A 12051-nucleotide genomic window follows, 5' to 3' on the forward strand; every position below is an offset into this window, starting at 1 on the left:
AAGATCTAAATGTTACCTTCACAGCTCTGAGATAATTTCAGGAGAATGCATATATGGAAGTTAGAAATGCATATTATTTCATGTATCAATTTCCTGCTAATTTTCTTCTTGACCAGATACACCTGAAGTTTGGCAGCCAAAACTGAAGCTTCTATAAAAAAAGCTGCTCATTCATGTGAACTACTTCATGATCATATTTTCTTTATCCTGTGACTGGAATAGCTGGTCAAGTGACGTTTTGGGGTTTGGGATTATTTTCAAATAATGAATCAATCAATTGGAAGTTATCCCCATAAAAAAATAAGAAGCAAGTTCTAAAAATATCAGTTAATTTTGATAATTTAATAGGCCATTTACAGTCATCCAAACATCTTACTCAATACAGTTATGTACAAAATCCATTAAAATAAAAAAAAAAAGTTATCTTTCCAATGTAAAAGTGCAATTAACATAGGCAAAGTTTTTGTAAGAACATTACATTGCTATTAAATTCACTGGCTACATAAGAGCCTAACAGGTATATCGCCTACACTAAAGTGAATGAGGATTCTTTATTTGTTAATTTTGAATAAGCCTGGTAGTTGATAAATAAAGGTTTTCTGCCACCGTAATTATGGTACAAACATCCAAAAATGCATTGCACAATTGTTTTCATAATTTCAGTTTTACCAACTTGAAGAAACTTAAGTAGAGCAACAGTAAGATCCGTTAGGTTCAAAAAATAATTAACACCATTAAACCTTGTAACAAGTAAGTGTGCACAAAACAGTCATCTTAAATTGCTTTCTGTGAAATTCTGATAGCTTTCCAGAGATGTCATTTACCCTGAATAAACACATTCTTCCTTTACAGTACCAAATGGATTTTCTGGAACAAGATTTCATGCATTACATATTCACAATTTGGAAAAAAAAGGAAGGCCTTCATACATGTCAGCCTTTAATCTCATCCAGTCCTGAAGCCTCTGCAAAGTTGTTTTTTCTTGTGTTAATATTTTTGCAGCTTTTCTCAATTTTTCTTCATTTCGTTCTAAGTAGCGAATTCCATCTGTCTGCAGCTGATTGAGTTTCTCCTTACGACTTTCATCCAGAGCGATGTCCTCATTCATAAGAGGGTTAAATCTGAAATAAGTATCCGGAGGTAACAGTGCATCCAGCATGGTATGAACTTCTGTATTGAAAACAAATGAAGGAAACAGTTATATACACATGATAGACAAATAGTCCTACAAGTGCTCTGAACAACAACTGCTCTGGAGTGACACAGTAAGAGTAAATATGTGCTGCTTTGCTGAGTAAACATTTTTCCACCACAGCCTTATCAAAACCCCTTTCTCATTAGAAGCTTTGTAAATGTCTCTGCAACTCTGTTTACTCTGGAAAAGCTTAATCTCTCATTCCAAGACAACTTTACTGGTATGGCAATTAAGTAGGCTTTGCAGCTATCTAGATTTTTAATTACATTCCATTCCTTTACAAGTGAGAGCGCATCATGAAGAGTGGAATGTAACTTACATATTCCCATTCAGGATACCCATGATTTGTTACACTCAGTATTAAGAGAAGCAGCTGTTGTGAAAACCACAGATACACGTTCTTCTGTAATCTCAAAGACTGCTAAGTAAAAATGTGGGATTAAAACTTTCTTTTGTTTGCAACTAATTAATTTTTAACATATTACTACAGATTTGGGGTTTGAATTTAACATTCATTTAATTTAAAATGTTCAATTTAAGTTATTAGACTTCAGTTAACTAGTATAATAATAAAAAACTGGCTACATAATGCATTTGTATGTTCTTCTCTTTTATAACATGTTTTCTCTCTCCCTTTAGATCTCTCTTCTCTTTGTTGGTTCCCTTAAAATTGCATTTCTATGACTTCCTTCAGCTTTCATTCTATCTTCTTTGCATTCTTACTGTATTCCTCCATTCTTTTAAACACCTACTGTCATGTAAAAAATTTAAAGTGAAAAAAATATCCTGAGTAAGATCACAGCAAAAGATTCCTGTAAACCTGAAATCTTCTTGGCTTGGCCTCTCTTCTTGCAAATTACTCAGCTATGTCTGTTCTTGTCTCACCACATCCAGTCTTTCTTGTCCTATTTAATACTCTCCCTTTTTTACCCTCATAATATAAGTTCCCATTTGCTCAAATCTACTCTCCTCTCTTTCCATTTCCTCACCTTTGGTCTCCACAGTGTACTTTCTCCTCCTCTTCCCATCTAATTTCTTGCCTCATTTTTCAGCTGCATTGAAACTTTTTATTCCCTTGACAGGAAGTGGACACCATATATCTCCTTCTCATAATTCCCACTGCCTTTCCATGACTGTGCAAAAACCAAAAGGCAACCCAAATCTAGCTTTTTCTTACTAATGACAGTCAGTTGACAAAGACTATGCAGTAAGGGATCTAGACCTTAAGAGCATTTCTTGTTCCCTTTTTGCAGTATCAGTTTCCTTTGTAAGGGGAGGGGGGAAAGCAGCTGTTTATCAATATTTCCTGTTTGTAAAAACAAAACAGATGTAAACTGCTAGTGACAGAGTTCCAGTGTACTCCCATCTAGGAACCAAGTTTATTTTGGAAAACAGATGCTTGGCTCTTCCTAGCAGCAATGGAAGTCTGCCATTGCAGACCACTGGCAGATACAGTCTAGTCCTTGGAAAAGTTCAAGTATAAAAGCACATATAAAAAGAGATCATAAATAAAATTCTACTTCTGAAGCTGTTAAAAATCAATGTTCTATATTAACTATTAAGCATTTCTTTGTTACATGAAGAATAAATAAAATGTAAGAAAATAGGATTTTCAAATGAATACCTGAGTATGCCTTTATCCTGAAGCACAAGTAAAAATGTATCACTTTGTATAAATCCTATTATATTATCTTTGTGATTCTGATAAATCAACCTCATATTAACAGTTGAGAACATATAAACTAAAAGAGCTTAGCAACAACACAGTGAAGATGAAGGAAAAAGATTAATACCATCATCTCCAGAAAACCTGTAATACTGGTACTAAAACACTGTACCTGAGGAACTACAACAAGACACGCTTCTATTAGTTTCATGGGGCTGGTAGAGATGAAAAGGGAAAAGACAAAAGGTTGCAGATTGCTCTCTGCATTGGAACTATAATTCTAAGAAACATAAAACTGAAGACAGTCATAATACAAATATATCTTAAAACACCAACCTTCCGTATCAGTTGCACTGTTGATAACATTTGTGAGTTTGGCTTTCAAACTGGTGTGTGTGACATTGGTCTTCACCTCACTTTCGTATCGACCAGTGCCCAGCGATATCAAACACTGCAGTGGAACATTTGGCCAAAGACACTTGCACTCATGAACTGCCAGTGCAGAAGGATTATTCAGAAGCAGACCTCCATCCTGTAAATTAAGAAGAAATACAAATATTGGTACTACACATATGTTCATAAAAGAAACTGCAACTATAAATTAAACTAGCATAGCCCTAATATACAGAACCAATTAAATTCAACAAGCATTAAATTCCAACTTCAGTGTAATTTTCTTTTTGTGCTATGCAGCAGCTGCGTAGCTTGGCCTCCTGGGCTCATGGGCACTGTCAGAGTAGCTGCTGGGGCCGTGCTTGGTTCTGCTGTTGTGAGCATTATATAGAAGAGGTAGGCTGAAATAGCAGTGTTCACTAGAGTATCTGAAGAAGCTATGACTTCATTTTTTGAAGACCTTTTTTGTAAGACAGATATGCATACTGACAATTTCAAACACTCAAAAAGTCTGTGCCTCAAAATGCTTATTACTGATATCACAAGGATATATTCTGTAACAAAATCTAAATCAGTAGCTGCAGATTCTAAAATAAATTAAAAAAGAAAAATGACAAGAGTTAAGCTTGGCCAAAGCTACTTTGTAAGCAGTCATTACACAGGATGCTATAGCCTGGTTTTAACACATGGAAAATCACTTAGGTTGAAAGGGACCTGTTGAGCTTATCTGGTCCAAACTCCCTGCCCATGCAGGTTCAGCTACAGCATGATGCCCAAGGCCATGTCCACTTGGGTTTTGAGTATCCCCACAAATGAAGATTCCTAAACCTCTGCCAGCAACCTGTTCCAGTGTTTGATCACTCATAGTAAAAAGTTTTCCTGTGTTCAGATGGAATTTCATATATTTTCATTTATGCCATTGTCTTTTGTCCTACCAGTAGGCACTACCGGGAAGACCACAGCTCCCTCATCTTCATTCCTTCCCATCCTTTATTTGTACACATGGATAAGTTTCCCCCTGAGCCTTCTCTTCTCTAGGCTGCATAATCTCAGCTGCCTCAGTTTCTCATATGAGAGATGCTCCAGTCCTTTCATGATCTCTGAGGCTCTGCACTGGACTTGTTCCCATGTCTCTTTTGTATTGGGTAACTGTGGCCTCAGCAGTGCAGAGAGGCAGGACCATCCCTTGTGACCACTGGCAGCACTGCTGTTAATGCAGCCCAGGATGCTGTTGGCCTTCTTTACCACAAATGTGCATTGCTCATGTTCAGCTTCTTGTCCACCAGCACCCCAAGGTCCTTCTCTGCCAAGCTGCTTTACAACTCAGTGTGGGTTTGTGCATGGGGTTATTCCTCCACAGAGGCAGGACTCTGCCATTCCTCTTTTTGAACTTCATGAGAATTCTCCAGCCTGTTGAGGTCCCTTTGAGTGGTGGTCCAACCATTCATGTATCAGCCCTTCCTCTCATGTTTGTATCATCCATGGAATTCCTGAAGGTGCACTCTGTCTGATCATCCAGTTCACTAATGAAGATGTTAAATAGAATTTGCCCCAGTAATGACCCCTAGGAACACCTCTAGTGACTTGCTTCCAACTTGACTTTGTGGCACTGACCCCAATCTCTGGGTCCTGGTCATTCAGCTAGTTTGCATCCACCTCACTGTCTATTTATCTAATCTCCACTTTATGGGAGGTAAATGTCAAAGGCTTTACCAAAGTTGTTGTATACAACATCCGATGCTTTCTACTTGTCCACCAATTGCAGAAGGTTATCAGGTTGGTAAATCATGGGTAAACCACTTCGTAAATACATGCTGCCTACTCCTGATTACCTTTTTGTCCTTATGACTTTAGAAGTCCTTTTCAGGAGGATTTCTCCTATTACCTCCTAAGGGATTGGGCTGAAGCCAACTAGCCTGTAGTTCCCCAGAGCTTTCTTCTTGCTATTCCTGAAGACATGAATAATATCTGCACTCCCAATTACCATTTAAAAATAATCAAGAGTCATCTTGCAGTGGCATGAGCCAGCTCCATCAGCACTCATGGGTGCAACCCATCAGGCTTATGAATTTATGTATGACCAGTTCATTTAACTGCTCCCTAATAGGGTTCTCCTCCACCAAGCACAAGTCCTCCTTGCACCACTTTCCCTCTTGCTTCAGGGGTCTGGAGATTCCTCAAAGCCATTTTTACTGGCAAAGACTGAGACAAAGGCAGCATTAAAGCATCTTGGACTTTTCCACATCACTTGTCACAAGTTGTGTTGCCCCATTCAGTAGCAGGCCCACATTTTCCCTAGTTTTTCTTTTGCTGTGTATGTACTTGTAGAATCCTTTGTTGTTGCTCTTCACATCACCCTCCAGGCTAGTCCTTGTTTTTCTAGCCCTATCTCTGCAAGACTGGTCAGGAGATCTATACCCCTCCTCTGTCACTTGCCCCGGTTCCACCTTTTGTACACTTCCTTTTTATGCTGGAGTTCAGTTAGGACCTCCTTGCTTGTCCCTGCCTGCCACCTTTGCTTGATTTCATACTGGTTGGGGTGGTCCTTTCCTGACTTTGGAGAAGTGATCACTGAGTATCAGCCAGATCTCCTGGCCCCCTTCCCTCTTTAAGCTCGTAGTCCATGGAATCCTTCCAAGCAGAGCTCTGAAGAGGATGAAGTCTGCTCTCCTGAAATGCAGTGCTGTAGTCCTGCTTTTTTCCCTGCTCCCTTCTCTTAGGATCCCGAACTCCATCCTCTCATGGTCACTGTAGCCAAGGCTCTCTCAAACTTTCACAGCCTTAACCAGTTCTTTATTCTTTGTAAGCAACAGGTCCAGCAAAGCACCTTTCCTTGTTGGTTCCTCCATCAACTGTAACAGTTGCTGTCATCAATGCACTTGAGAAATCTCCTTGGTGGCTTGAGCTCTTCTGTATTGTCCTTTCATCAGGTCTCGGGATGATTCAAGGCCTCCTGAGGACCAGACCAGGGAACATGGAGTCTCTCTAAGTTATCTGAAGATCGTAATTCAGCTCAACACTACCAGGAACAAATGCTACTGTGGAATTGAGGAGAGATGTCTCTTGCTACCAACATGTTAAAAACTGGGATAAACCACTTTAGGACTAATAAGAATCAGTGTGACTGACAATAAGTCTGAGAAGCATTCAGACAATGAGATTTTTATCCAGAGAATCACAAAAAGTATGTTCAACACTTCTTGAAAGTAAAATGACCTTGACTCCAGCTAATAAATAGATTATTTTGGAATTTGAATTCAATAGAACTTTCTATATTGGTAATGCCTTAAAGGGAGCAGTTATAAAGGCAAGACTTAAGCTGAAAACATTATCAAGAGCAGAGATGAATATCTTTATATCCATTCAAAATCTATACAAACATGTAAAATATAAAAGAAACAGAATATTGTGTACAATAAGCATTATGCAAGCACCCCCTTATTCTAAAGCTCCCTGAACTCCCTCTATCCCTTATCTGACCACTGCATTACTAGAATAATAAAAGCAATTCTACTCAGGAAGAGCTTAGAATAAAAAAGGTTTTAGAGCTGGTAAACACTTTACAGAAAAACTCCTTTTAACTACAGCTGTGCTACATAAATAAGTAAAACCAGGATTACTGAGCTTGGTTTTTTAAGTTTGCTTTCTTTTAATTAAGCTTTCATTTCAGCCTACAAAAAGCTCTTTGAACTCTTTCTGGATACCATCCGTTTTCCTCAAAACACTAAAAACACTGCTAAAATGAATGGTCTCTTCAGTGCCCATTATCCTTTGCTTATGTTTAAATTAGCTTCTACACAGAAAACTAAATACAAGGATGTTTTTGTCCTCTATATAACTCCCCATGAATCTTAATCTAAAATCTTCATAGTTATCTTAGTGGTGCTTACCTTCTTTCTTTAAATCCTAGATTAAAAACATGCTTACAGAATAATTTCCACGATCTTGTGAATATAAATAAATTACACATGACTGCTTTACCATGAGAAAGTCAGTTTTATCAGAAGTTAGGGGGTATATAATACCAGAATACTACAATACTTTTGTAACACTAACAAATAAAAGATCAAAGGAACATAAAATACACATACCTACACATACCACATTCTGTTTGTGATGAGAACTAACAGTTTTGTTTAAATATGGAAATCATTGCACCTTCTCCAATTTAGGTTTCATGAAATGACAGTAAAAAGGGCAACTGATTTTTTTTTCTTCCCCTCCAAAGAGATAATGGTTGATAATGACCACATCTCGATCAATATTGTGCTTCAAATCAGATTACTCTGTTAAAAAAGTGGTGTTCATCATACTGCTCTTTTGCTTACAGTCATGAAATACTGAGTCCTACTTCTAACTTTCAAAAAATCACATGTATCTAGTATCTACATAAATGCTAGAATATGAACAGAATATTGGATAAATTACTACATTATCAACATACACTTGATCTAAAGCAAAACCAGTAGATCAAGTGAAGTGATTATCCCCTTTTATTGAGTACTCACAAGGTCAAACTGCTGATAGATACTGTGTACAGCTTTGGACACCTAGTTACAAGGCACTGAAAAGCTGGAACACATACAGTAAAGAACCACTAAGATGGTTTGGGGGCTGAAGCATAAGACATATGAGATGTCTGGAACTAGGTTTCCTCGCCCTGGAAAAAAGAGAAAGCTAAGGAGGAATCTAATCACAGTCTTCCCCTATCTAAAGTGGGAGAAGAAACAGCCAAATTCCTTCAAAAAGTACAGAATAAGAGCCAGAGAAGCTGTGGAATCTCCATCTTTGGATATTTTCAAAACTAAACTGGGCAAGGGCTCTAGCAACCCAACTCAACTTTGAGGTTTAGCCTGTTTCGAACAGGAAGCTGGACCAATGACCCCCCCCCGCGAGGCTCTGTCCTCCTCCAATTTTCCTAAGGTTCTACTCTATTTAAAAGAAATACTGTATGAATCATAGATGCATGTTATTTTAGCTGTAAAATGAAATTACATTTTAAAAGCCATTTTTATTAGAAATTTAACTTTGTCAGTCTAGTCTCAGTCTTGTGGAAAACGCAAACATTTGCAGTGCCAAGAGAGGTTTAGGTTGAACATTTAAGAAAAATGTCTTCACCAAAAGAGTTGTGAGGCCTTGGAACAGGCTGCCCAGGGAACTGGTTGATACACCACCCTTGGAAATATTTAAAAGACCTGCAGATGTGGCCCTTTGGGACAATGTTTAGTGGTGGACTTGGCAGTGCGGGGTTAATGGTTGGACTTGATGCTCTTAGATGTCTTTTGCAGCCTAAATGAGTCTATGATTCACACTTGGAATCTGTAACAGAAAGGGTAACTTACAGGGACTCTTCAAATTACTAAACTACTGATCCAGAAAAAAGTGCCACTGGCCCAAGTTCGGACACAGGACTCAGTGTTGGGCAAAAAGCCAGGGCAGATCGCTTTTTCTGCCTGTTCTCCCATTCTGAGGTTGCCTGGCCTTCCCTACCTTTCACAGTCTCTTCTCTTTCAGTCAGTTCTCAATCCAATCACAAGCTGTCTTTTCCAGTTCCCAAACACACGAGTCACCCCTTCCCTTTTGTGTTCTCTGCTGCCACGGTCAGTGCACTGGCAAGTACCAGATGTTTCTTCATATGCTGAACTTTGCAAAACCACCCCACACTTGAGTCAACCTAATTTGCTGGCAGTACACCAAACACAAAGTGCCACAGTAGGAATGCTAATATAAGGTTGTATGAAAAAGGGTAACTCCCCCAATGACATCATGTAGGCAGACAGTAGGGAAGAAGGATTGTTTAAAATGTATAATAAAAATAATGGAAGTAATTAAATAAATTTTAAAATGGAACTTAGTAATAATAAAACCCCAATTTTGTTACTGATAGCAAAGCAGTGAACTCAGGGACTAGGACATTATTTTCAGTCTTTTGCCAAAGGCTTTCCAAGTAGTAAAGATTCAATTGTTATCTTTTATTTAATATCCTATCAGCTAATTCCCCGATGAAGTCAATTCATTTTTTTATAAAGATTTTTTACAAAAATTCCCTATGCAACTGTGAGCGTATATTTAGGATTTGCTGGTTGGTAAGAAGAAGTCAAAAGCTGTAGCTAAAATTTTCTATTAGTGTTTTGACCATTGCAAAATAGTCAGGCAAGGCTCCCTTGTGATTTGACTAACAGATCTTAAATTATTTAAAGCAGGGAAAATGCACCTTTTGTAAGCATATGTTCCAATAAAAACACCCTGGTGGAGATACCCTGCTTGCCTAGTTCTAGGGGTAAAGAAAGGCCTGGTTAAATATTGTGAAACAGATGGGTGCAAATTCTACCATCAGAAGCAAAATAGATTGGGAGGTCTCAAAGAATGTGCTCCAGAGCACTTAGAAGCCTAGTAGCACAGAACTTTCTGAAAATCTTGTCCCACTTAAGTGATTATGGTAAATGTGTATAAAGTCACCAGTGACATATTTAAGTCAATACTTAGAAAAAACAGTTATTTAAAAAATCAGTTTGAACCATACTTTACCGTGGGTAGGGCAGTTGTTTCCCATAAGTTCAGAACACTCTCTACATTCACAGGCTCTTACTGCATTTCCTAATTCTGTCAGACTCAAGTTGTGTCTTGTAATAATTCTGCATAACATCTCGTGTGTTGCACAGTTTCACTTAAATGATGCTAAACTTTGTGAACAAAATAATCTAGCACTGTTAAGGATATATAATGTAAGAAAGCCAAGTCTGATATTTGGAAGCTGCATTTGCTTGCTCCATAGTAACCACTTCACCTCACTGCCTATGCAGACATGCTTTGCATTTTAGTTCACTCTTACAGACTTGGCCTGTTGTTTACTTTCACCGTCTTTGCACAAAAGTAGAGACAGAATTAGTACAAAGCTATCAGAGGCTAAGATTTTGAATGGACTTCTGAAAAGTATTTTTTAAACTCCATGGCTAAAGTCAACATAAATATAATAAATATGCAGATTAAGGATAATGCTTGTTAATGCAAATGAGGAGTTTGAAGAGTATTTGCATTACAACAATGGATTGCTTCTTAGAAAAATTAAGGTAACTACTCTAAAAACATTTACTCTTGTTTAAAGTAAAATAGGTACACCTTGCCAAATCATTCTGTAAAATCAGCTCAATACATTTATATAAGTAGCAGCAAATATCCTCAGAGTAGAAGACCGGAATGAGAAATGGAAAAATTCTTTCACTACCCAGAAGATCTATCAATACAAATAACTTCAAGATTCACATCCCAGCCTAGTCCTCTCACTGCACTGTGCACCCATTATGAAAATGTCACTACATCCACCCTAAGGCTTTAAGGCTTACTCATTCAAGCATAACTGGGCTAACAAATTACATTTTTTAATATATGCTTTGGGAAAAAGAAATCTATACATTAAGACTTAACAGTAAATAAACTAACCCCTATCTCATTCAGCACTAATACACTCTCCTCAATACAAAGCTTATATGATCATACTGTTCTTTTAAATATATACAAAAATGTTTGAAATGTACATTAATTATGGCTCTGCTCTTGGGAGTAATCAGTCAGTCTGGTCACAGTGCTACTGAGGATGAAACTGCTGAATAAGAGCTCCCAGTAAGACAGGAAATCTTTATTTTTCTGAACAAGTATTTGACAAAACATATAATGTTTTATAAACATGGAACAGGACAGAAACAGAACTGTTTCCTCTTTATCGTGCTGACAAGCAATGGATGGTGGTGTTAATATTTCTAAAAAATCTCCATCTAAAATGTATAGTGTCCTAAAACAATTTGTTTTAGCTTCATCTAATAGTGTGTCCGATCCACTTTGCCACAAAGATCCATCCTTAATTTATAATCATGCTAATAGGGAGGGTACTGGGTCAACTACATACAATTTATAATACAGTCTGCACTAGGCTGATTCCCAACAGAGACCTTAATTGGAGACAGATATTAATACAATCCTCTTGTACACCAAATTTCTAACAATCACAGAAAGAACCAATTCCCTTATTTAAGGGGAGACAGACCTACTGATTTAAATTCCTGAAATAAATATCTTGTGCTCATTACTTTGAAATGCTATATCCAAATTATGATTTCTCTTCAAACACTAATAAACACATAAGCAGTTACTTGTCACAGTTCTAAAATATGCACTGAAAAAGAGATTCCCCTTGAACTGGTAAAGGAAAAAATTCTTTAGAAAACATTTGTATAGAATATGAAAAACAAATGCACTTGTATGTACATTATTCAATGACACCAATATTAAAATTTCCATTACTGCAGTCTTTGACAATTAAAAAAAAATCTAAAGATGCATTAGCTACATTTGTACTTCCGCTACATGAGTTACAAAGAGAGAATTTAGACCGAGATCATGACAAAGAAAAAAATCTAATAAAGTTTGACAGTTTACTGAAAAGCTTCCTTTTCAGTACAACTATTTTCCCATGCAGTATTTACTATTATTTCCTCCTAATAAAACAGCAACACCATAATACACTGGTCATACACAGAAATGTCATGTTAACTGCTTCTATACTATTGCTATTATATGCTAAACATTTAATAATATATTTTACATTGTTTTACCCTCCATTAGACATGTTTGCTCTTGACATTTCTTCAGAATGAATGGTTAGCTGAGGTAGGCTCCTAGGTGATTATCTTCAATTTTTAACTCATCCCAGAGAGTCATTAATTCACAGAAAATGACCAGCTGCTCTGAAAACATCACTGAATTCATGGGTTGTTATAAGACACAGAAAATGTACTCTTAC

General features: G+C 37.3%; 1 protein-coding gene across 2 annotated transcripts in view; it reads right to left on the minus strand.

Annotated features, from left to right (window-relative positions):
• Positions 1–321: 321 nt before the first annotated feature.
• The window catches only part of PNPLA8 (patatin like phospholipase domain containing 8), a 35609-nt gene continuing 23879 nt past the window's right edge, over positions 322–12051 (minus strand). For both annotated transcript variants that reach the window (XM_027657958.1, XM_027657968.1), the window contains exons 9-10: positions 3198–3393; positions 322–1170 (exon numbers count right to left, since the gene is read on the minus strand). In XM_027657958.1, coding sequence (XP_027513759.1) covers positions 896–1170; positions 3198–3393 — 471 coding nt within the window. In that variant the 3' untranslated portion in view covers positions 322–895. The remainder of the gene's footprint in view (positions 1171–3197; positions 3394–12051) is intronic.

This window comes from Corapipo altera, unplaced genomic scaffold (assembly GCF_003945725.1).
Source record: "Corapipo altera isolate COAL_440 unplaced genomic scaffold, ASM394572v1 1, whole genome shotgun sequence".
In the NCBI taxonomy this organism is placed as follows: Eukaryota; Metazoa; Chordata; class Aves; order Passeriformes; family Pipridae; genus Corapipo; species Corapipo altera.